The following is a 26,747-nucleotide window of genomic DNA, read 5'->3' as shown; positions in this document are numbered from 1 at the left end:
GTTATCAGGTTTCCCTGGCTCTCTCCTTGTGGGTGGACATTGAGGTGGGCCTGTTAACATTTCTGGAAAAGGTCAAGTTCTGAAACACTTTTGGAGGCAGCCTAGAAGAAAGCTGCTATACCTCCCACAGGCTGGGATACACATCCAGAGCAGTTATGAAAACTTGAGATGAACTAGCTTTACCATTTTCACTAGATTTCCTGTGTTTTACATAAATATATGCATCAAGAAAGATATAATTGTTTCAAAGAGATTAAAATAACAGCCCCTTATGTTTGGATAACATCTTATAGCTTACAAACTTTTCATATATACTAAACTTATGCTGATAACATACCTGAAAATCACACAAAATGTGTCTCTAATTCACAAGTAAGGCAACCAGGGAACAGAAAGGTAAAGTGGCTTGCTCATTGCACACCTGTCTAACTAGCATTTGGAAGACGTAGCTAGGTTTCCTGACTACCTACTCCAGGGGTTTTCCATTGCAATAGGTCTAATTAACTCTATTTGGTTAAGAGCTCCCCCTCTGGCCTGGAATGAATGCATGAAAACTTTCCTCTCAAGCAATGCTCAAATTTGTATATTAACAAAAACTTAGGACGCCTGGGTGGCTCTGCGGTTTAGCGCCTGCCTTCGGCCCAGGGCGTGATCCTGGGGACCCAGGATCGAGTCCCGCGATGGGCGCATCGGGCTCCCTGCATGGGGCCTGCTTTGTCTCTGCCTCTCTCTGTCTCTGTGTGTGTCTCTCATGGATAAATAAAATCTTAAAAAAAAAAAAAAAACAAAACAAAAACCTTAGTACAGTTCCATTAAATGGATGTTAACTAACATTTTCTTTGTGTCACACATGCCCAGATGAGTCAGGTTTGATTCCTGATTTGGGGGGGAGACAATTAAAATAAGAGAAAGACCATAGCAAAAGTGCAGGGAGCTGTAGGAACTCAGAGGGGCTCTTGACACAGCCTGGGTAGGTTAATGATACTTCAGATTATGAGGCTGATGATACTGTAGATAATTTTGGTTTTTACTGAGTATAACTTAGATTACCCCAAATAATTTTACCTTTCTGTTCCTCAGTGCCTTATTAGTAAAACAGGGCTAGAGACACCTGTCATCTCTAGTTTAAGAAAACAAATCTGAAGAATACTGAAGGTGATTCATAAAGAAAGGGTCTAATAAAAGTATTCAAGAAGCTCTTTCATTGGGCGGCCCTGGTGGCTCAGTGGTTTAGTGCTGCCTTCAGCCCAGGGCGTGATCCTGGAGACCCGGGATTGAATCCCATGTTGGGCTCCCTGCATGGAGCCTGCTTCTCCCTCTGCCTATATCTCTGCCTCTCTGTGTGTCTCTCATGAATAAATAAATTAAATCTTTAAAAAAAAAAAAAAGAAGCTCTTTTATTTTCAGAACCAGGACTACAGAAAGTTCAAACTTGCTTCAGATTTAAGCTTTGCTGAGGGCAAAGCTCATAATTTAGGGCTTTTTGTGAATCTTCTGCATGCAGCCTTGCATGTGAATTGATTTTCACAAAACCTTGGCAAATTATGGCTGACTCAGAGAGTGTGGCATGAGCTGCCCTCAGCTATATGTTCCCAGATGAGGAGAGTTGATGAGAATCTTAAGAGATGAACTTGTATGAGCATCATATTTTATAGCTGCAGAGAAGGGAAATGGGTTTGCTCAAAGCCACAAAGCAAGTTAATGGCTTAGCTAGGGTCAGAACCCAGTCTACTGACTCCTATTCCAAAACTTTTTCTATTATATTATCATTTGGAAGGCACATTTCAGAGAGATGATGTGCAGGTCTATAGTCTCAGGACCAAACACAGGGTTTAACTGGCACATAAACTTTGTGGGAGGAAAGAATATATGGGTGTATTACTGAGGGTGGGAATCAAGAGACAACAGAGACCTCTGAAAGTTAGATATCCATTCTGATGAGTGCTCTGCCCTAGAAAAACAGAAAGAGGCCAAATAACAAGTGATTTATAGATTTGTAATTCATGCCAGATATTTTAGAGGTGTTAAGTATCATATTCACAAACAAGAGGGCATCATTACAATTGCTTAGCTGCAGAATGAAGATCAGGGTGCTAGGGCACAGAAATAAACAACACACAGTCCCTGTCCCCCAAGAAAAGACAGCTAGTGGAAAGAAACATTTGTAGACATTTTCAGTGCAGACTACAGCATATGAAGGAGGAAAACTGTTGGCGTAGGGGTGGTGGTATGGAGAGACAGGGGGACTTAGAGGGAGGTTTTGTACTAAGAGAGGTATTAGTAGGCTTCAAAGTGTTGGTGTCACTTCAGTTATTCTCAAAAGACAAGGAGTAAATGTGTTGAAAAGGAGAGAAAAAAGGCATTCTAGGAAAAGAGTATGGTCACAGGCTTGTTAGTAGGAGAAAAGGGATTTGGCAAAATGTAAATTGTGGAATTACGAAATGGTGAAAGATGTGGCAGGAAAGACTGATTAGGTCACATGAATGCTACTCTGTTGCTGTCACTCGGAGTACAGGGGATACGACGCCAACAAAGTATTTTCAGTTGAGAGGTCATATTTGTTGACCAGACATATAACCTCAGCAGCAGAATGAAAAAGATATGGAAAGAGAATACTGGAGGCTGTAACCATTGAGAGGGCTATCTCATTAGTCTCCTGAGGCCTGACTCAGGCCTGAACAAACAAGGTGGCACTGAGAATGGAGAAAAGGTGACAAATTTTCTGTGCAAGAGGCCATGATCTTATACCTTATATTGGACACAGTGGAACTTAATAAGTATTTTAAGTAATTGTTGAATAAATCTGCTAATCCCTGTGACTTATCCTCTGTTAAATTCCCCATAAGCAACTTTCCTGCAGGAGAGGCAAAGTAGGAAATCAGAGAAGATATTAAGAAGGTGGCACTGGACTAAGGCTTCATTTTCATCCACTTCTTCATTTAACAAATATTTTTTGCTTACTATGTGTCAGATGCAGTCTTAGGTGTTGAGGATTCAGTGTAAATAAAACATACAAACAAAAATCCCTGTTTCTATAGGACTCATATTCTTCTAGGTAAGACAGAAAATAAACAAAACACACTATTAAAGGCTACAGACAAAAATAAGGCAGGAAAGACGGACAGGAAATGTTGGGGGAGGAGCTACAATTTCATTTCATTTCATTTATTTATTTATTAAAAAATATTTATTTATTTATTCATGAGAGACTCAGAGAGACAGGCAGAGACACAGGCAGAAGAAGCAGGAGCCTTGCAGGGAGCCGGATGTGGGACTCGATCCCGGATCCTAGGATCACACCCTGACCCAAAGGCAGATGCTCAACCACTGAGCCACTGAGGCATCCTGGGAGCTACAATTTTAGATAGGTGGTCAGGGAAGACCTCATGAGACAAAGTTATTTCATTTTTTTTTTAAGAGATGACTTTTATTTTTTTTAAAGATTTTATTCATTCATTCATTCATTCATTCATTCATTCATTCATTCATTCATGAGAGACACAGAGAGAGCGAGAGAGAGGCAGAGACATAGCAGAGGGAGAAGCAGGCTCCATGCAGGGAGCCTGACATGGGACTCGGTCCCGGGTCTCCAGGATCATGCCCTGGGCTGAAGGCAGCGCTAAACTGCTGAACCACCCGGGCTGCCCGACAAAGTTATTTCAATAGAGACATGCCAGAAGTCCAGAATATTCAAAGCAGAGGAACATCAGATCCAAAGGCCCCAAGGCAGGAGTCTGCTTATATTTCAGAAAAAGCACAGAGGGGCCAGCATGGTCGAAACAGGGTGAACGAGGGGAAAAGCAGGATGCCAGCTGGAGCTTGGTAGCTGGGGGAAGGGAGAAAGGAATCCAGGCTAAGAAAGGTGTGTGAACAAAGGCCCAGAGAATGGTTTGTTGTTTGTTGTGGTAGGAAAGCAAAAGGAGGCCATGTACTACTGGAAGCAAGCACCATTGTGCCATTCTCAACCACTCTAAAATCATGTCAGTCTTAGTTGAGCCTTTAGTTGAGCTCAGTAATCTTTTCTATTTTTCCATGATTCTAATGGCTCCCTTGCAATGACCAGCCAAAGGAGGAGCAATTGCTATCACAATCCCCCATGCCCTCCCTAAGCAAGCCCAGAACATATCCTTCCCACTTTAATACCTTTGTTTCAGTTGAAATATCCACCTGGAGTTTTATCCTCACTTTTTTGAAATCCTATTCATTCTAAAAAGCTCTCCTGATTTCTCAGACATATTTTATCTCTCTGTTCTAATCTCTCTAAACACTAAATATTATAGTGGCCTTCAGAACATTTTGCCTGGTTTTTTAAAAAAGATTTTATTTATTTATTTGAGAGAGAGAGAGTACAAGTGGAGGGGAGACGAAGAGGGAGAAGCAGACTCCCCACTGAGCAGGGAACCCAATGTGGGGCTCGATCCCAGGACCCCAGGATCATGACCCGAGCTGAAGGCAGATAGATGCTTAACCTACTGAGCTACTCAGGCACTCCACATTTTGCTTTATATACCATTAATCGTGTAGTTGCTAATCTTCTTAACAGGGTTATCAGCTCTTGGGAGGACAGAAACTATGTGTCATTTGCTCTGTTCTCTCTGTACCTGGCATTGGCCCTGCAGAGATTTACTACTTGCTAAATTGAACTGCCATTCTTGCAATGTAAGCACAGGACTGGGTGTGCAATATATACCCACTCTAGGCTAGAGAGACTAGTAAACATAGTGTAGACAGGATTAATTGGCAAACACAGTCATATCTCCTACTTGAAAGGCAGAAAATGTGTATAGGAAAAGAGCTTCAGATCCAGACATAGCTGGGGCCAAATCCTGGCTTTCCAGAGCTTATTAATAACTGTGTAACTCAGGTACTTTATCTTTTTGAGCTTTATAAAATGGGGTAGGTACTATAATCTATTCACACCATAACTACACTTGTGGTAAGAATTAAATGAAATTATTAATGTACAAAAATGAGAACAGAACTTGGTATAAGAAGTGCCTGGCTGGCTCAGTGATGCCTTCAGCTCATGTCGGGATCCTGGGGTCCTGGGATCGAGTCCTCCATCAAGTCCTGCTTCTCCCTTGCGTATGTCTCTGCCTCTGTTTCTCATGAATAAATAAATAAAATCTGGAAAAAAAAAAAGAACTTGGTATAAGGAGATACTCAATAAATTATTGTCATACTACCTTGCCAAGTCATATTTTAAAAATGTAACTTGCTGTTCTTCTTGTAAGCAGCCTGAGGTGATTTCTGAAGATGGTTCACTATTCACTTGACCCAGAAAACCCTACAAAATCATGCAAATCAGAAGGTTCAAATCTTTGGGTTCACTCTAAGAACACATGTAAAACTGCCCAGGCCATCAAGGTATGCATATCCGAAAAGCCACCAAGTATGTGAGATGTCACTTTGCAGATGGAATGTGTGCCATTCCGTTGCAACAATGGTGCAGTTGGTAGGTATGTCCAGGCCAAATAAGAGGACTGGACACAGGGTCAGTGGCTCAAAAAGAGTGGTGAATTTTTTACTGCACATGCTTGAAAATGCAGAGACTGGGATCCCTGGGTGGCGCAGCGGTTTGGCGCCTGCCTTTGGCCCAGGGCGCGATCCTGGAGACCGGGGATCGAATCCCACGTCGGGCTCCCGGTGCATGGAGCCTGCTTCTCACTTTGCCTGTGTCTCTGCCTCTCTCTCTCTCTCTGTATGACTATCATAAATAAATAAAAATTAAAAAAAAAAAAAAAAAAAAAAAGAAAATGCAGAGACTAATGCTGAACTTATGAGTTTAGATGTAGATTTTCAGGTCATTGAGCACATCCAGGTGAATAAAGCTGCCAAAATGCAGTGTAAAACTTATAGGGCTCGTGGTCGGATTCATCCACTCATGGACTTTCCGTGCCATACTGAGATGCTCCTTACTGAATAGAGCAGATTGTTCCTAAACCAGAAGAGGTTGCACAGAAGAAAACAATGTCCCAGAAGAAACCAAAGAAACACAAACTTATGGCCTGGTAGTAAATTCTGCATAAAGTAAATGCAAATTAAAGTAAAAACAACAAAAAAATATAACTTGCTAATAGAAAAGTTACACGTATATTCATATTGCTTTGTATTTGTACTTTTACAATATGGGGACTCTCCCTAAAATGGAATGTAATCCTTATCTTTATATTTGAAATTCTATTTTCAATGCAATAACAATAATAAAACAAAATGCAATAACAAAAAATAATAAAATTCTTACAAAAAATAAAAGTTTTTTCTGCTTTCCTTAAATTCATTCATCTATTGATTTTTCTCTTTTAAAAATTTGTTTTTATACATTATAGTCAAAAATAGACTGCTTTGGCAGGTTGGTAAAAAGGCAAAAATTATTTTTCAGTTTTGTGACTCATGTGAGATCTTAGTATCTCTAATACAGGAAAGCACGGACTGTACTTGAAGAAGACTTTGTCCTAAGATAAAACATTTCAAGGTCTCAAAGGTTATGAGAAGGATGAGAACCTCAGAGGTCATTATAGCAGCTGATACTCCTGGGAATAATGCCTGTTGGTGTTATGTACAGAGAGATAGAAATGAAAGCTAAACAACAGTTACTATGGCATGAGTTTTGTTTCTGTTCCAACATAGCACTAATTGAGAGAGGCCAATACAGAGATGATAGGAGCTAAGGAGGGAGGCCAAATGAGAAGATGTATATTGAAACCTGAACTCATAAGGCTTTGGTTGTCTGGCTCACACAGCCATCACACATCTCAGAACTGTTAACTCCAACCATTTATAGATGAGAAATTTAAGACAGAGAGACAATAACTTGCTCCAAGTCACACACATACACAGCTGGGAATACACAACAGCTGAGGATATTTCCACTAGAATGTAAACTCCACATGGGCACAATTTTTGTCTGTTTTGTTCATGCTTTATCCCTAGTATATGGACAGTGCTTGCACATAGCAAATACTACAAGTCTTGTTGAATGAATGATGAGTGAACAAATAAGATAAGGTCTCTGCTCTTAAACAGCTCATATTTAATAGAGAAGAAAGCCATGCAAACAATTTTAATACCATGTGATATATGCTGTGATAAAGAGGGCAAAAATGTGTGAAGAGAGTAAACAAGAGGGGGCCCTTTATGACAGGGAAACTCTGATTAACAGTGTCTTAAGAGAGGAGTTGGAACTAGCTAGGGGAAACAGAAGGGTGATGGCAAACAGAAAGCTTTAGGAGACATTACAAGGTTGAATAAAGAGTAAGACAAAGGTTCTTTGTGCCACAGACTCCTTTGGCTGTCTGGTGCAGTCTATGGGCCTCTTCTTTTAACAGTGTGTGTATTGGGGCACCTGAATGGCTTAGTTGGTTCAATGTCTTGCCTTTGACTCGACATTTGCATGGCTCGGGTCATGGTCCTGGGGCCCTGAGACAGAGCCTTGCATCAGACTTCCTGCTTAGCAGGGAGTCTGCTTCTCTCCTTTCCTGCTCCCCCTGCTTGTGCTCTTTTTCTGTGTGTCAAGTAAATGAAATAAAATCTTCAAAAAACAAAAAACTGTGTGTGTGTGTGTGTGTGTGTGTGTGTGTGTTCTGAGAGAGAGAGCAGGAGGGAGAGGGGCAGAGAGAGAGACAGAATCTTTTTGTTAAATTTATTTATTCATGAGAGACACAGAGAGAGATAGAGACATAGGCAGAGGGAGAAGCAGGCTGTCTGTGGGGAGCCTGGTGTGAAACTCGATCCCAGGACCCTGGGACCACGCCTGGAGCTGAAGGCAGCTGTTCAACCACTGAACCACTCAGATGTCCCAGAGAGACAGAATCTTAAACAGGCTCCATGCCTACTGTGGAGCCTGACGTGGGGCTCAATCTCACAACCTGCGATGAACTGAGCTGAAATAAAAAGTCGGATGCTTAACTAACTGAGCTACTCAGGCGCCCCAATGTATGTATGTGTTTTAAAGATTTTTTTATTTGAGAGAGTGAGAGTGAGGGAGAGAGCAAGAGAGAGCAGTAGTAGGGGGAAGAGGCAGACAGAAAGGGAGAAACAGGCTTCCTCCTGGATAGCAGAGAGCCAGACGTGGGGCTTGATCCCAGGACTCCAGGATCATGACCTGAGCCAAAGGGAGACACTTAACTGACTGAGCCACCCAGCCACCCTGTGTATGTGTTTTTTTTTAAATGCATAATGTAAGGTACACAGGATTACATAAAAGTTGTATTAGCATCATTATCAAAACACTAAAAAAGGTAAGACATGCTAATATATTTGCTTTATTAATATGTTACAAGATCTAACTGTAGGTTTTACAACTACTGTAATTTTGAAGTAATGATAGGTATGAATGATACTCTAAGACATTTGCAATAACTACAATGTGATATGAAAATACCTGTGATTTTTATTGCTAACAACCCCACAGGTACTGTCAATATTACTGGGTCTATTGCCTATGTTCACAACTGTAGGAAATGTTAAATTTTAGTTAAAGGTTAATAAAATTCAGATGCGATTATTTTCCTATCCAAGTTCGCCACCTTGACTTTTATCTTTGGGTCTCTTGGGGCTTAGGGATCCAGTGTTAAGAACTCTTGGTCCCAGGTACATAATGAAGAGGGCCTGAGTTGGTATCAATGGAAAGGATAAAAGAATCCTAAGAGAAATTTAGAGATACAATTTAATGGATTTGATGATTTGACAGTGGATAAGGAAAAGAGAAGTACCTTAGCTGATACTCAGGTTTCGGACTGGGAGATTTATGATATGCAAAATTAATATAGAAGTGGCAATGTCGGGTAGCCCGGGTGGCTCAGTGGTTTAGCACCACCTTCAGCCCGGGGCCTGATCCTGGAGACCCAGGATCGAGTCCCACGTCAGGCTCCCTGCATGGAGCCTGCTTCTCCCTCTGCCTGTGTCCCTGCCTCTCTCTCTGTTTCTATGTCTCTCATGAATAAATAAATAAAATCTTAAAAAAAAAAAAATGAAGTGGCAATGTCCACTTCAGTTCAGAAAGGCTTTCATGTTGCTTAAACCTTTAGGCTTGAGAAATATAATAATAATTTTTTTATAATAATAATTGATTAAGATGGTTAACATTTGTTGCAGGTTGTCATAATTTCAAAGATTTGTGAAGACAGGACCATAGCCTGAGGAGTCAGATACATATGCCTGGAAAAGTAAATAGAGCATACCTTTTAAGCTCAAATGCATTGCTCTTTCCACCAGGATACTGACTGCAAAAGTTCCATCCAACTCAGCAGGGCCCTCCTGGTCTGGGCAGACTTCCCTTGTGGTGGTGTTGCAGGGGAGCTGGATGGAGGCAGGAGATTTCTGGTGGCTAGGTGATGGAGAGAGCTGGGTCTCATTAGTCCTTCTGGGAAACTGTTCAGACTCACTGTGGCTGCTGCAGTCCACAGAATCCAGCTCAGGAGCAGGCCCAGGGTGTGGGGAAGGAGAAGAAAGAATCACATGAACTCGCAAGGCAGCTCCCGAGAGGTTGGAAGCATTTCGTCCGAATAGAGGATACACACCTGCAAGAGGATGGAGGAGAGTAAGTCCAAGCAAGCAGGAACCAAGAACACTCTCTAACCTTGGAGGTGAATCACTGAGAGCGCTTGTTGTCCTCTTTCCCTTGACAGGCCTAACAGTCCCCAATATACTAATTTGTAAAAGAAACTGTGAAGTTAGTATACTGTGGGAAAATTTTTACTTCCCTTCTCCCCAACACACTCTCTCTATTAATGGAAAGAAGTGAGAGCTCAGATTTTTTTTTTTAATTTTAATTTTTTTAAAGATTTTATTTATTTATTCATGAGAGACAGAGAGAGGCAGAGACAAAGGCAGAGGGAGAAGCAGGCTCCATGCAGGGAGCCTGATGTGGGACTCGATCCCGGGACTCCAGGATCAGGCCCTGGGCTGAAGGCAGGCACTAAACCGCTGAGCCACCCAGGTGTCCTTAGAGCTCAGATTTGAAGCCAAATCCAAGTGACTACCAGGCAGAGTTGGTGTGGAAGAGTTTCATGTGCTGGAAGTGAGCAGACTTAGACGACTTCTGAAACCTTTTGAAAGTAAGATTTTTATTAAAGCAGGGGTGGTGTGTCTTCTCTGCCACATGTCCCACTGGCTCTTGTCCTTAGCTGTCCTGGTGCTCAATTTAGCCTGTTTCAACAACTAAATATGTTTGGGCAGTAGCCCTGAAGATCATTCGGAAGTGAAATAAGAGGCTTTGGCACAGGAGGCAAGAAGGAAAAACAAGGGAATTAGTATTTGATGAGTGTTTTTCAGGTGTCAGAACCTGGGGGATTAGGTAACCTGCCAAGGTGACATGACTATTCCAATAAGTGGCAGATTTAAACCCAGGGATCTGAACTTATAGGCTTCTTAGATATTAAAATGAGATTTAATTATATAGCAGAAGGCACTAAGAATTCTTTCAGAATCTCAAAGTTTGCTTTAATAGACTCATTTCAATTTGGGAAAATGGAGTTAATTGATTCACAGGAAGCAGTAAGATGAATTTTCCCTGTCTTTTTCTGTTTTTAGGTAACCTCTTTTCTTCTGATGCAACATGATAATTATCATCATTATCACAAGCAGAAAGTAAGGGCAGCAGAAGGGAAGATACCCAAAAGCAACACAGCTAAATCCTTATCCTCAAAAAACTCAACAGCTACTTATAAGGATGGTTGGATGGATGACTGCATGGACTGCTTGACTCATTCAATAAGCAGATCAACTGCCACATCTTGTACAAAGCCCATTTATAAGAGAATAAAAAGCTTAGACTGATGGGATGTGGAGAAGCATGACAGAAATGGACAATCTGAAAAGTTAAATACTTCCTTTGTTATCACTCAATAAAAAGAGGTATTTGTGCTTGAGTTCTGATCCTTAAATCTTTATTCGTGTTCCAAACCTACTTTCTTCAGCAGAGTGAAGTTAAAAGCCTGCCTTTACGAACTTTAGTTCAGGTGAGCTTTGCTTACTTCAAAGATTTTTTCTACAGGCTCTCTGAAGTGACTCTAGGCTCACCAGATAAAATAGAGCACATGGCATTTAATGAGGTGTTCAACAGAGCCAGAATTATACCTGCTAGGTCCAGAGAGAGCCAGAGAATCTGGGATGATCACCCAAATACACAGTCTTATTTAGCTTGTGCCATCTTTTTTTTTTTTTTTTTTTTGCGCCATCTTTTTAACAACAGTCAGAGCATAAGGCTTAAAATAGGGTTGTGACTGTTTCTTTAGCTATATAGTAGAGGAAATAACTAATCCTATAAGGAGTGTGCCAATGAATATATACCATATTTATAAAGAATCTAGTCTGGTCACCTTCAATTCATTCTGCATTACAGTTACTGGATATAGTCTTCCTCAATGCAAAATTATCACTCTTCTATTCAGACCCTATTAGAATAACTTTCCATAGCTCTCAGATAAAAGTCCAGTACTCTTGTCTACCTTTTGAACTTGATCTCCTTATCATCTCCCATCCTATATCTCCTATGATCCAACAGTACCAAATTACTTATAGTGCCTAAAAGGTATCAACCTGCTTCATGCCTCTATGCCTTCATGGGCTAGTCTCCTGTTTAGAATATCATTCTTTCCCTTTTCTTGGCTTATTCATAAATCCTTTGAAACACAAGTCAAGCATCATTTCTACTGAGATGTCATCCTTGAACCCAATGGATGTTGCACCCCTGTGCTCTGCAATACCACTGAGAATGTCTTTTCATAGTTCTAATGCTTCACTGTAATTGTTTATTTACTCTCTATTCTCCCATTGACTATTTCTTACTCATCTTTGAATTCCCAGAACCAAGTATATGTATCAAGTACTGAACAAAAGTTTAAAAGAAACGATGTAGCACATAATGCCACTTGTAAAATGTTACCTTTTTCCTTTCTGCCTTGTGAACCAGTTTATTATCTTGCATGTTTTTTTTTTTAATTTTTATTTATTTATGATAGTCATCACAGAGAGAGAGAGAGAGAGAGAGAGAGGCAGAGACACAGGCAGAGAGAGAAGCAGGCTCCATGCACCGGGAGCCCGACGTGGGATTCAATCCCGGGTCTCCAGGATCGCGCCCTGGGCCAAAGGCAGGCGCCAAACCGCTGCGCCACCCAGGGATTCCCTGCATGTTTTCTTTTATGATTTCAAGATGTGCTGACCAGAGAGAGAGGATAACAGTCTCATCAGCAGGTATGTTTTTCAGTGTATTTTAAAAACCAGCATTCTAGATTATCATATAGGTTCTGATACATGGGTTAAAGGCAGTCCTCCTCCAATTCACCCATTTTTATTTTACATGTATTGAGTGCAATATTCTAGGCACTATTTTAGGTGCAAAAATCTGGTAAATTTGAATGTATTCTAAAGCTACAAAGTTCAGAGCTAGTTCTTGTATCTGTAGTGACCCTACCAAGATATATTGTCACTAGGTAATGCCCTCTTGTAAGCAGCCAGTGGTCCTCTTTTTGAAAATTCTTCAGTTATAAGAAGCATTACTGAATTATTACTAATCTTTCAGGATACAATACTGGAAATAAAACCAAAAAACACTTACTAGCTATGAGCCTGGGTAGTAATCTAACCTCTCTGAGCCTCCATTTTCATGACTATAAAATAGGTGTGTTACCTATCTCACCACACTGCTACGAGGATCAAATAAAATAATGTTTGAGGGAGTACATCACATAGTGCTTATCACAGAGCAGGTGCTCAAACCACAGGAGCTAAGGCTGGTTCCTCACTTACCACTGACAGTTAATGTCCTTGCAGATGTCTCCCCAAGTCTGGCCAGGTCCACATAGGCTGAGCCAATCCAACTGTCCGTCTGGTGGGGCCTTTCCACACTGTCATTGCCATAAGCCCGCCACACTTGGATCTCTAATCTCTCTTCCCTGAAATACCAAAGCAGTGATGGGCCCCTAATGACTTCAGCTCTTTTGGATGCCTTGAAAGTAACCATGACCTGTTTTTTGTTTGTAGATTCCTTAGGCTTCTTGAGAGGGGTCCAGAAGGCTTCCTGATCATAGAGCTTGTAGCGGAGGTAGCAATATGTGTTCTTATGAATGTGGTTCTGGCCAGCAAGAAGCACACAATGGATGGGCAGCCAGAGCCTTGGGGTGGATATGGTGACAGTGGCTGGCTCCTCTTCATTCATCGTGACAAGATTCTTTAGGTTATTCTCAAAGTTCCAGCCCAATAGCTCAGCAGCTTCTAATACCCGCTCTCTATCTCCAGGATGTGTGAAGGTAACTGAAAGCTCTAGGCCACCCACAATTTTCTGCATGAGCTCCAAACCGTGTGGCAGGGCCCCATCTTCTGGCAAAATGATGGGATACCATCCTGTGATCCCTTATGGAAAAAAATAAGATTTTCAATTATTGTTTTAGGAATAAAAGGATTTACCCACTTCCTACTCAAGAGCCATCATCACTCTGGCCTGTGACAAAACTGAAAACATATACCCAAAGACCACTGGAGTCTGTTTCATCTGATTACTGGAAGACAATGAGACCAGGTGGAAGAACAAAGGCTAAGAGTTGGAAGACCTTAGTTCTCTCCTAGCTTCAGCCCCAAACTAGTGGTTTAGTCTAGGTAAGTCACTAATTTCTCTCAGCCTTGGTTTCCTTACCTGACAAATAGGAAAATTAGTGCTAATCTTGCCCACCAAAGCTCTTATATCATCAAATGAGATAATGGTTTTGGAAGAGTCTGAAAAGTGCTATAAAAAATGTGAAATGGAGGAATAATAGTGGTCAAGCAGAAGCACCGTAGGCTCACCTTGTCCCACAAATATGCTAGATAACTATCAAATCTTCCTAAATACCTCAGAAATCAACCTGAAGACTGGTAGAACAAATGCCACAACTAAAGGTAGAGAAGAGGCCACTTCCAAGATGGTAGGTGGTGTGGAGACACAGTTTGGGAGGGAAACAGATAGTGGCCGTTCCAGTGGAGAGGGAGCTATGGCCACAGAGAAGGACAAGAGACAGACTAGCACACAAGAGAGTGGATGGGGAAAATGAATTCCCATAGCAACTGGCTGGGAAAGTGAGAGGGACTGAATTTCTGAGCTCCTGCAGTGAGTGAGGCTTAAAGCCTAGAGTTTTAAAGGTCAGCATGCTGGGCTCTGAGCCTGGAGGGCATTGGGGCTGCTCTTGGAGAGAAGGCAAACAGCCTGAGAACATAATGTAGAAACAGCAATCTGAAGAGCACTTGGAGCACACAGTGGGGAGGTTATATGCAAACCTAATGGTGATCGTATACCAAAAACCACTAACAAATATGCAAAGAATAAAGAGAAAGAAAGCCAAATATACCATTAAAGAAAATCAGCAAACCATGAAAGAAAGGATCGAAGAAAATCCTCAGAAAACAGCACAAAACAAATAATATGACAATAAATATATATCTATCATAATTACTTTGAGCATAAATAGACTAGATGCTCCAATCAAAAGACAAAGAATAACAGAATGGATAAAAAAACAAGACCTATTTATATGCTTCCTATAAGGCCCACAGAGGAGCACCCAAATACATGAAACAGTTAAAAACAAACATAAAGGAACTAATTGATAACAATACAATAACATGAGCAGACTTTAACAGTCTACTTACATTAAGGGATAGATAATCTAAACAGAAAATCAATAAGGAAACAATGCCGTTGAATGACCCACTAGAACAGATGGATTTAACAGACATATTTAGAACATTCCATCCTTAAACAGCAGCATACATATTCTTTTCAAGTGCACATGGAACATTCTCCAGAATAGATTACCTAATAGGCCACAAAACAAGCCTCAACAAATTTAAGAAGATCAGTCATATCATGCATCTTTTCTGACCACAACACTATGAAATTAGAAGTCAACCACAAAAATAAATGTGGAAAGAGAACAAAACACATAGAGATTAATAATAACATGCTACTAAATAATACATGGGTCAATCAGGAAATAAAAGAAGAAATAAAAGTAGAGGAAGGAGCTCCTGGGTGGCTCAGCAGGTTAAGCATCCATCTGCTTTCAGCTCGGGACATGATCCCAGGGTCCTGAGATTGAACCCGTCATCAGGTGCCCTGCTCAGTGGGAAAACTGCTTCTTCCTCTTCTTCCTCCCTTGCTCATGCGTTCTCTCTCTCTCTCAAATGAATACATGAAATATTTTTTTAAAAAGTAGATGAAACAAATGAAAATGAAAACATAATGATCCAAAAACTTTGGGATGCAGCAAAAACAGTTCTAAGAGGGAAGTTTATAACAATAGAGGCCTACCTCAAGAAGCAAGAAAAACCTCAAATAAACAACTTAACCTTATACCTAAGCTAGAAAAAAGAACAAAAAAAGAACGTAAAATCGGGACACCTGGATGGCTCAGCAGTTCAGTGTCTGCCTTCCGCTCAGTGCGTGATCCTGGGGTCCCAGGATCGAGTCCCACATCGGACTCCCTGCATGGAACCTGCTTCTGCCTGTGTCTCTGCCTCTCTCTCTCTGTGCCTCTCATGAATAAATAAATAAAATCTTTTTTTTTAGACTTATTTTATTTTTTTTAAATTTAATTAATTACTTTATTTATGATAGTCACACACACAGAGAGAGGCAGAGACATACGCAGAGGGAGAAGCAGGCTCCATGCACCGGGAGCCCGACGTGGGATTCGATCCCGGGTCTCCAGGATCGCGCCCTGGGCCAAATGGATTTATTCATGAGAGACACAGAGAGAGAGAGAGAGAGAGAGAGAGAGAGAGAGAGGCAGAGACACAGGCAGAGGGAGAAGCAGGCTCCATGCAGGGACCCCGACGGGGGACTCAACCCGGGTCTCCAATATCAGGCCCTGGGCTGAAGGTGGCCCTTCAACTGCAGAACCACCAGGGCTGCCTAATAAATAAAATCTTAAAAAAAAAAAAAAAAAAAAGGTAAAATCAGCAGAAGGAAGGAAATAATAAAGAATGGAATAGAAATAAATGATATAGAAACTAAAAATATAATAGAACAGATCAATGAAACCAGGAGATGGTTCCTTGGGGAAAAAAAAAAAAATCAACAAAATTGGCAAGTATACAAAAAAGAAATAAAAGGTATCCGAATTGGTAAAGAAAAAAAACCCAAATTAGTAAAGAAGTAAAATTTTCAGTATTTGTAGATGACATGATACTATATAGAGAAAATCCCTAGACTCCACCAAAAAACTGATAGAACTGGGACACCTGGGTGGCTCAGTGATTGAGTGCCTACCTTGGCTCAGGGCATGATCCCGGGGTCCCAGGATGGAGTCCCACATTGGGCTCCCTGCAGGGAGTCTGCTTCTGCCTCTGCCTATGTCTCTGCCTCTCTCTCTCTCTGTGTCTCTCTTGAAAAAATAAAAATCTTTAAAAAAGGGGGGATCCCTGGGTGGCGCAGTGGTTTGGCGCCTGCCTTTGGCCCAGGGCGCGATCCTGGAGACCCGGGATCGAATCCCACATCGGGCTCCCGGTGCATGGAGCCTGCTTCTCCCTCTGCCTGTGTCTCTGCCTCTCTCTCTCTCTCTCTCTGTGACTATCATAAATAAATAAAAATTAAAAAAAAAATCTTTAAAAAAGGGACGCCTGGGTGGCTCAGTGGTTGAGCATCTGCCTTTGGCCCAGGGCGTGATCTTGAGTCACGGGATGGAGTCCCCCCTCTGGTTCCTCGCATGGAGCCTGCTTCTCCCTCTGCCTGTGTCTCTGCCTCTCTCTCTGTGTCTCTCACTAATAAATAGATAAAATCTTTAAAAAAAAAATCTTAAAAAAAACCCAAAACTGGTAGTGTGGGACCCAGAAAATTGAACAAAAATCCCCTACCCCTGGACAAGCAGAGCAGGACTAACTCCATTTTGTGCTGCACCCGCCACCTCCTGTATCACCCCCACCAGACCTGCTTATTGCTTAAGGCGCTGCCCCACCCTAGTCTAGCCACTGGGCACACCCTTACGGGAAATCGGCTCATAACAATGTAACCCCGCCTTGTGCCCGCCAAAACTGCGAGCGAGCGCCAATTCTGACCAAAGTAATAGGCCAGTTCAGATGGATACTATAGGGTAAAATGTAATTCAATCGGCCACCTGCGTGTGGACCGACATGACTGTGCAACTCTGCGTATGTTACAATCCCACTGGCCCCTATAAAGCTGCTACGCCTCTTAGCCTCGGGGTCCAAGTCCCTGCTCCGCTGTGTCGGGTATACTTGGACCCAATCTTGAGCTTGTAAATAAACCCTCGTGTGTTTGCATCGGTGTGTCGGCTCATTGGTGGTTTCTCGGATTTGCAATCTGGGGCACAACAGTAGAACTGATAAAATGAATTCAGTCAAGTTGCAGGATACAAAATCAATGTATAGAAATCTGTTGCCTGCCTGCCTTCCTCCCTCCTTTTCTCTTTCCTTCTTCCTTTCCCTTTCCTTCTTTTGTTCGCTTGTTTGTTCATTTATAGGTCAATACAGGGCTTTTTAAAGTAGCCCAATGCAGGGCTTAAAATCACAACCCTAAGATCAAGACCTGGGCTGAGATCAAGATCGGATGCTTAACCAACTGAGCTACTCAGGCACTTCTGTTGAATTTCTATACAACAATAATGAAGCAACAGAAAGAGAAACTAAGAAAATAATCCTATTTATAATTGCACCAAAATAATAAGGTACTTAGGAATAAACCTAACCAAAGAGGTAAAAAAATCTATACTCTGAAAACTATAAAATATTGATGAAGGACACCTGGGTAGCTCAGCGGTTGAGCATCTGCGTTTGGCTCAGGGCATGATCCCTGGATCTGGGATCAAATCCCCCATCAGGATCCTGGCAGGGAGCCTGCTTTTCCCTCTGCCTGTGTTTCTGCCTCTCTCTATGTGTGCCTCTCATGAATAAATAAATAAAAATCTTAAAAAAAATATTGATGAAAGAAACTGAAGACAACACAAAGACATGGAAAGACATTCCATGCTCATGGATTGAATGAATATTGTTAAAATGTCTATACTACTCAAAGCAATACACATTCAATGCAATCCCTATTAAAACACCGATAGCATTTTTCACAGGACTAGAATAAACAATCCTAAAATTTGTATGGAACTAGAAAAGACCCTGAATAGCCAAAGCAATCCTGAAAAAGAAAAGCAAAGTTGGAAGGCATCACAATTCTAGACCTCAAGTTATATTACAAAGTAGTAACCAAAACAGTATGGTACTGGCACAAAAATAGATACATATGTCACTAGAGCAAAACAGAACACCCAGACAATAAACCCAAAATTATAACATCAATTAATCTTTGACAAAGCAGGAAAGAATATCCAATAGGAAAAAGACACAATTCAACAAATGATGTTGGGAAAACTGGACAGCAGCATGCAGAAAAACAGGAACTGGACCACTTTCTTATGCCATACAGAACAATAAGTTAAAAATGGATTAAAGACCTGAAACCACAAAAATCCTAGAAGAGAACATAGGCAGTAATCTCTTTCACATTGACTGTAGAAACCTTTTTCTAGACACGTCCACTGAAGCAAGGGAAACAAAAGCAAAATAAACCATTGGGACTACATCAAAATAAAAAGCTCCAAAACAGTGAAAGAAACAATCAACAAAACTAAAAGGCAATCTGTTGAATGGAAGAAGAAAATTACAAATGACATACCTGCTAAAAAGTTAGTATCCAAAGTATACACAGAACTTACACAACTCAATACCCAAAAAACAAATACTTCAATTAAAAAATTGACAGAAGATATGAGCAGACATTTCTTCAAAGAAGATATCCAGATGGCCAGGAGAGACATGAAAAGATGTTTATTATGACTTACAAATGAAAATAACAATGAAGTATCACCTCACACTTGTCAGAATGGCTAAAATCAACAACACAAGAAACAACAGGTGGTGGTGAGGCTGTGGAGAAAAAGGAACCCTTATGCACTGTAGGTAGGAATGCAAACTGGTGCAGCCACTGTGGAAAAACAGTGTGGAGTTCCTCAAAAGTTTAAAACAGAACTCCCCTATGATTGAGGAATCGCATTACTTGGTATTTACCCAAAGAATACAAAATTACTAATTCAAAGGGATACAGTGCACTTCTATGTTTACAGTAGTACTATTTAAGATAGCCAAGATATGGAAGCAACACACATGTAGATTGACAGATGAATGGATAAAGAAGATGTGAATGAAATCTTGCCTTTTGCAATGACATGGATAGAGCTAGAGAGTATAATGCTAAGTGAAATAAGTCAGAGAAAGGCAAATACCAAAGGATTTCACTCATATGTGGAATTTAAGAAACAAAGCAAATGAGCGAAGGGAGAAAAAGAGAGAGAGAAACCAAGAAACAGACTCTTAACTATACAGAACAAACAGATGGCACCATGGCGGAGGGGAGGAAGGGGATGGGTTAAATAGGTGGTGGGGATTAAGGAGTGTACTTGTCATTATGAGCAGAGGGTAATATATGGAATTGTTGAATCACTATATTGTACACCAGAAACTAATATAACACTGTATGTTAAACTATGTAGAACTAAAATAAAAACTTTTAAAGAAAGATGTGGTATATATACACAATGGAATATTATTCAGCCATAAAAAGAATAAAATCTTCCCATTTGCAATGACATGGATGGGGCTAGAGAGTCTAATGCTAAACAAAATAAGTCAGAGAAAGACAAATATATGATTTCACTCATACGTGGAATTTAAGATACAAAATAAATGAGCAAAGGAAAAAAAAGAGAAGAAGATAAATCAAGAAACAAACTCTTAATTATAGAGAACAGACTGATGGTCACCAGAGGGGAGGTTGATGGAGAGATGGGTGAAATAGGTGATGGGGATTAAGGACTGCACTTGTGATAAGCACACGGTGATATATGCAAGTGTTGAGTCACTATATTATACATCTGAACCTAATAATATACTGTATGTTAAAAAGCTAGCCTCATGATCCATGGCACCAATTCGCTTCTCCAGCCTTCAGTTTTTCAATCAGCAAAATGAGTAAATTGGGCCTACAAAAATCCTCCTGAATCTAAGAATGCATAATTCAGTACTGTGTCTATATAAGGGATAGAAAAGAGGAGGAGGAATACAATACAATTGCCTATATCCCAATTCATTCCACTTGAGCCTATTAAAACACATACACATCATTTAGGAAAAAAAGTGAAATGTTGTTAACATGCCATAAATACAGTAGAAAAGGCATGGTTCAGGAGATCCAGGGTCTAGTCCCAGGTCTTCCACTATAGGAACTGCCACTAGTGGACATATATCAGGGACCAGGCATTAGATTTCAAGATAATAAAAGCTACTCTTTATTGAGTATCCACTGTGTCAGATATACTCTTAGTGCTTCATATATATCACTTCATTTAATTTTCCTGATAACTGGAATAATCTCTATTTTACAGATGATAAAAGGGAAACTCAGAGACCTGCCCAAATTACTATAGCTACCACATTGTACAAATAAGTGACATAAGTGAGAAGCCCTACATACCAAGTTGTACAGGCTTTTCTCTGGAAGGCGCATAGAAAATACCTATTAGAGTACTGCTCAAATTTTAATTCACAATTAAATTTGGGAGATGTGTGGTGTAATTCTGGAAACTAGATTACACAATCCTAGGGAGAAGGATGTGCAAGAGAAGAAAAGCTGACATTTACTGAGTGCCTACTCTGTGTCCAGTACCTTATACATCTGATTTCATCAACTCTTACTTGGTAGACTTGTTAGGATTAACTATCTCCATTCATAACATAAGAAAACTGAGGCTCAGAAAGGTCAAGGTCACTGAGATAGCATTAAGTAGGACAGGACCATTATATCCAGATGCCTTGGTGGCTGTCCTCTATCTTTATTCCTTCCGCAGTAAGAGAGGAGGGCACAGTAAAAAAGAATAGGGGAATCTGGATTTCCACTGCTGCTACTCACTAGTTGTGTGGTTTTGGCAAATCACTTAAACTCTGTGAGCCAAAGTTTCCTCATCTGTAAAACAAAAATAGTAAGATCTTGTATCCCACCAAGCAGGGTTATAATGAGGCTCACATAATACCTGAGAAAATATTTCACAAAATGCTACATAATGTAATGGGTATCATCATATTTATTATTTGTAGCACCACCACTATTATCATCATCTTTCCTGGAGTAAGATGACAGTCCAAAGCTTTGAGTTACTTTACTTTGTTAAGAGACTTTTGAAATGATTAGGAAATGACTTCTGGCGTACCTGGGAGAATTCAAAAGTATTTGTTAGGGGTCATATTTTCTTCTGCATATCTTACAGGGGAGCCATGCAAGATGATCTCTTGTAGGAAAGTAAATGAGAAGGGGTAGAATTAGAAAGTGATAATCCAGGATCCTTACCAGATCTCTTGACCAGCAGCTCTTTTGTTGGAACCTTTACTACTCCAAGCAGATAATCTCTGAATGACCGAATACTCGTTATATCACTGGCTGAAAAATCAAACAGAGAAATTAATTAGGGCTTTACTGACCAAAGGGCTAAAAATTTCAACATGTATTTTCTAGAGTTATACCACTCAAAACAGAGCCCCTTTTAATTCTGATTGTGAGTCATCTGGTGCTCACCTGACTTGGTATCTTCATGATAAATAGCAAAAGTGACCTCTGCAAATTCCAACAGTTCTGCCAGGAAACACGCCTCTCCACTGCAATGCTGAGTCACCAAGTTACATGGAAACTCAACGTGATGGGAGAACTCAGGGCAGAAGGAACAGGCTACAGGGCGGGTTCGGCGCTGCTCTCCTTTGGGCAGGAAGGAGAGATGAGTGGTGACAAAGGAATTGACCCCAACTGTGGCACTGAACTGTAGAGCGGGTTCCTGCTCAGCCAAAGCCCTGTTAGGGGAGAAGGTAGGGAAGGCAGTATCAGAAGTCAGCTGGATTGCCTAGGGTACGGGAAGACAACATTCACCTGTTTACCAGAGTGCCACTCCAAGGACACTCCAATTGTGCTGTCAATGACCTTCAGCCAAAGACTACCAGGGAGCAATGGTAGTTGAACAAGTTGGTTTTACTGTTCATTATGATGAGAAAGAACATACACCAAGGGAAATCATGGGGAATTTTTGTACAAAGGTATCAGAAAGGACTTATACAGCACTAGATTCATGTTAGCAAACTTTGTTGAAGAAGTGGGGCTTTGGCGTTGGGCTCCCGGCATGGAGCCTGCTTTTCCCTCCTCCTGTGTCTCTGCCTCTCTCTGTCTCTCTCTCTCTGTCTATCATAAATAAATAAATAAATAAATAAATAAATAAATAAATAAATAAATAAATAAATCTTTAAAAAAAAAAAAAAAAGAAGTGGGGCTTTGCTCTGGATTGCTGTTCTGATGAATCCTACCCAAAAGGAGGGAAGACTACAATAAGACTAAAGCTGTAATTGGTAAAGCAGCAGTGATCAGTCATTTTAGCCAGGATGAGGGGATGTTAGGTATTTTTGTGATTTTCATAATGACCTTGTTTTGGTTTGTTAACTAGACAAGATTACAGAGTAACTTTATTTTTGTCTCACTTCATCATGGTTGCAAAGCAGCTTTGTCTGATGTTGGTGTTCTGTGAGATTGTTTGTGCTCAGCATGAAAACATCAAGCCCAGCTTCAAGTGTCAGACCAGTTCCCAGATGTCTTTGAGAGCTGTTTTTGTCTTGTTCAGTATAGACAGAATCTATCCATCTTTAACTGATACTCATAAAGAGTTGCCAATTCTCTCATGTATGAATATAATATGAGACAATTTCCCTTATCCCAACTTTCCCAAGAGAATAAAATTGACATTTAGACAAAGAGGTTGTCTCTTTTTATATACTTTTTTTTTTTTTTTTTTTAAAGTAAGGTGTTGTACCCAACGTGGGGCTTGATCTCATGACTGTGAGATCAAGAGTCCTATGCTCTACCAATGAGCCATCCAGGCACGCCAAAGAGGTCACCTCTTTTTGAAGGATTTCCTGATAGCCCCAAAGGAGATTTAAAGGGTGTCTTCTTTATTTTACTTGGTATACATTAGTAGAGGGTAGTAATCTAGAGTTAACAGATCTGGGTTTTAATCTTGGCTCTATCATTTAATCAAATGTGTGACCTTGCACAAGTTACTCACACTCTTCCAAGTTTCATTGTCCTCTTGCTAAAATGAGGACAGCATAAGGATACAACAAATACTAAAGATGTATGTATAATTATATGCTTACTGCATTTTCATTTCTAACGAAATTAACCTAAAATCCTCATTAATAGATTAGTGTAATTCTACACAAAGCATAGTCTGAAATATATATTATGCACAGGAAAAATGAGAGGGAAATAAATCAAATGCCAGTAGTGGCTAAAAAACAAGGATAACAAGGAGCATTGTAAAAATTATAGTAGATAATGTATACAAAGTCTGTGGGTAATGAAAGGACTTTTTGTTTTTTATTTATTTTTAATTAAAAAAAATTTTTTTAAAGATTTTATTTGTTTATTCATGAGAGACAGAGAGAGAGACAGAAAGAGAGAGAGAGGCAGATACCTAAGCGGAGAGAGAAGCAGGCTCCATGCAGGAGTCGGATGTGGGGCTCAATGCCGAGACTCTGGGATCATGCCCTGAGCCAAAGGCAGACATTCAACTGCTGAGCCACCCAGGCATCCCTAATTTTTATTTTTTTTTTAAATTTGAGACACAGAGAGAGCACAAGCAGAGGAAGTTGCAGAAGGAGAGGGAGAAGCAGGCTCCCTGCTCAGGAATTCGGGGCTGATCCTAGGATTCTAGGGTCATGATCTGAGCCAAAGGCTTACTCTTAACTGACTAAGCCACCCAGGCACCACTGAAAGGACTCTTAATTGGAAACTCTCAGAGATGGCAGTGAAGGAAAGAAAGGTTTGGACCCAAAAGCCAGCCTTAATTCATTCACTCAATAATTATTTCTTGAGCATCTACTCTGTGTATCATGCCCTGGGCTCAGAGCTAGATACAAAAAGCAGCAAAATAATTATATTTACCCTCGTGGGACTTAAAAAGTAATGCAGCAGGGCCACTGCTGTCAATCAAGTGCCTATCTATATCTACATCTATACCTAGACTGTAATATCTCTTCCTTTGATCCAATTATCTCTTCACTAGTACTTCATCAGCAAATCAATGAACCCATGTATGTTCATAGAAGTTTCCACTCATTCTCAGTTAAACATCAGGTTAGTTAAAAGACTCAAGTGAATAAGAAAGAAGGAGTCTGCCTACATAGTATCAGGAAGACCACTGGCACTTAAGATGAGGGTTGGTATTTCTCTATCCCTCTCTCCTTTTTAAAAGATTCATTTATTTATTTTAGAGAGAGAGTGAGCACACGCAGATGGAGGGGAAGAGGGAAAGAATCTCAAAGAAGACTCCCTGCTAAGCAGACAGTCCTATGTGGGCCTTGATCCCAAGATCCTTAGATCATGACCTGGGCTGAAGTCAAGAGTCAGATGCTTAACCGACTGAGCCACCCAGGTGCCCTGGGAGTTGGTGTCTCTTGTAAAGAGAAGGCTGACTTCAGAGCACCTGCTCTCTGGATACCAAGAATTCCTTTCTTTAATAAGATGCAAAATAAAACTAATTTCTGATTTTACTATATTTTGCTGGCTAACAAAGGTAATGTTAATTATGGAACAAATCACTTGTATATTAGTAGTTTATAAAGTGACTTCATAACTGTTAATCTTATACTGATCCTTATAAAATCAGGAGAGGTGTTCATAATTTCCATTTTTGGGATGAAGAAACTTAGACCCAGAGATGTAAAGAAACTAGCCCAAGATAACGCACAGCTAGTGTTAGATGCAGGTGGGACCAGAAGCCAAGGGATCCAATTTCTAGTGAAATTCTGTTTCCGTTATACCTTGTTTGTCTCATATTCTGTAGGACTTTCCCAACCAGGGGAATATAGTGTCAGAACTGGCCTGGCTTCTTACCCTTCCTTCTTGCAATGGTAACACAGACCAAATGCAGGGCTTACAACAAACTGCCTGCCATCTGATCTGACCTACTCCATGATCCACAGAGAGAGTAACTAGTGAGTTTCTTATCTATGATGCAGTGTCTTAGACATCTTCTGAGTATCTAAATGCCAAGTCCGTCTCTGACAATTAAGTAGTGGTTAATTTAACACCATATTTGCAGATTCTGACCTTGGCTGGGTCTTACACAGAACAAGTACTTCACAGACACAAGTTTCATGCCTCTGTGCATTTGCACCTGTTCTTCCCTTTGAATAGTTTTCAGTTCTCCTGGGCATTTTGATAACTTACTCTTCTTTCAAGACTGAGATTAAGAAGAGCTCTGAGTGCCAAGTTGAGCAGATTAGAGCTTATCCTGTGAACCAACAGTCCCTAAAGTAGAGTGTGTACGGTTAACTTAAGGGGCATCGGAAGAAAATATTAAAACTTCTTTATTTGTTATCTCATATGTTAAAGTTTTATATACGCTTGTTATTTTATAGTATATTTAATAAATAATACATGAAAATGATTTACACATGAATAAGTACAGTTATTTAGAAGATATGCTAAACTTTTATTTTTCTGTTAATAGGAATGCACAATTAAAATTAGACCAGTTACTGACAATGGGAAACCATCAAAAGTATTTTTCTTTTTAAAGATTTTATTTATTTATTCATGGGAGACACACAGAGGCAGAGATCAGAGGGAGAAGCAAGCAGGCTCCCTGCGGGGTGCCTGATGTGGGACTCGATCCTAAGACCCTAGGATCACACTCTGAGCCAAAGGCAGATGCTCAAAAGTTTTAATGTGAAGGAAGAACATGATTAAAAAACTGCCCTGGTATCACTTACACCAAAATGTTCTCGAGTAATTACTGTAAGTCTATTTGGAGAATTTAGTGACAAAAATACTAACCAAGCTGAGCATTTTACCAATTGCTTCAATGTCAGATCTCACATGGCAGTAATTCAGTTCATTATTGACTGTGAAGTTAAAGGCAAATGATATGACTCAAAGTTACAAGGGAAAAAGTTATTGACTGCTTCTTTCCTGAACCTGTGTCCAAAGTGAACTAGTCTACAGTAGAAGCATGACTTAGTTCTCTTTCTTACTGGCCACCTGATATGTGCTAGAACTATGCTATGCAGTGGTAGGGGGCAGAGAGGAGTTCAGATAGTGACTAGAGGAACTCACAGCCAAGTGGGGGAAACTCATGTATGCAAATCACTGAAACTGAGTAATATGGGTTACAACCAAGGTGGTAAAAAACAAAGGACAGGGGTGCCTGGGTGGCTCAGTCAATTGGGTGTCTGCCTTTGGCCCAGGCCATAATCCCAGGGTCCTGGGGTTGAGCCCCACATTGGACTCCCTGCTCAGCAGGAAGCCTGCATTTCTCCCTCTCCCTCAGCTCTTCCCCCTGCTTATGTTTGCTCTCTAAAATAAGTAAATAAAATCTTGGGATCCCTGGGTGGCGCAGCGGTTTGGCGCCTGCCTTTGGCCCAGGGCGCGATCCTGGAGACCCGGGATCGAATCCCACATCGGGCTCCCGGTGCATGGAGCCTGCTTCTCCCTCGGCCTGTGTCTCTGCCTCTCTCTCTCTCTCTCTCTCTGTGACTATCATAAATAAATAAAAATTGAAAAAAAAATAAAAAAAAAATAAAATCTTAAAAAAATTAGAAAGACAAAGGACAAAGTGCCACTTCCATCTACATGTAAGAAGAGATAAAGGAAGGCTGCAAAGAAGCTACCAAGC

The 26,747-nt window shown here is 40.6% G+C and overlaps 1 protein-coding gene and 1 long non-coding RNA gene across 20 annotated transcripts in view; one reads left to right on the top strand and one right to left on the bottom strand.

Moving 5' to 3' along the window:
• The window catches only part of LOC119864977, a 60,104-nt gene extending 49,233 nt beyond the window's left edge, over positions 1 to 10,871 (top strand). The window contains exon 11 of the long non-coding RNA XR_005375658.1: positions 10,534 to 10,871. This is a non-coding gene — a long non-coding RNA (uncharacterized LOC119864977). The remainder of the gene's footprint in view (positions 1 to 10,533) is intronic.
• Positions 1 to 26,747, bottom strand: part of C2CD3 (C2 domain containing 3 centriole elongation regulator) — a 151,022-nt gene that overhangs the window by 50,688 nt on the left and 73,587 nt on the right. For all 19 annotated transcript variants that reach the window (XR_005375650.1, XR_005375655.1, XR_005375653.1 and 16 more), the window contains exons 21-24: positions 21,608 to 21,876; positions 21,383 to 21,472; positions 12,751 to 13,353; positions 9,183 to 9,521 (exon numbers count right to left, since the gene is read on the bottom strand). Coding sequence is in view for 12 of the 19 variants with exons in the window: in XM_038568660.1 (XP_038424588.1) it covers positions 9,183 to 9,521; positions 12,751 to 13,353; positions 21,383 to 21,472; positions 21,608 to 21,876 (1,301 nt within the window). In the remaining 7 variants the exon portion in view is untranslated. The remainder of the gene's footprint in view (positions 1 to 9,182; positions 9,522 to 12,750; positions 13,354 to 21,382; positions 21,473 to 21,607; positions 21,877 to 26,747) is intronic.

Source organism: Canis lupus, chromosome 21 (assembly GCF_011100685.1).
Source record: "Canis lupus familiaris isolate Mischka breed German Shepherd chromosome 21, alternate assembly UU_Cfam_GSD_1.0, whole genome shotgun sequence".
Classification (NCBI taxonomy): domain Eukaryota; kingdom Metazoa; phylum Chordata; class Mammalia; order Carnivora; family Canidae; genus Canis; species Canis lupus.
This window is presented reverse-complemented; position numbering and strand designations above follow the sequence as displayed.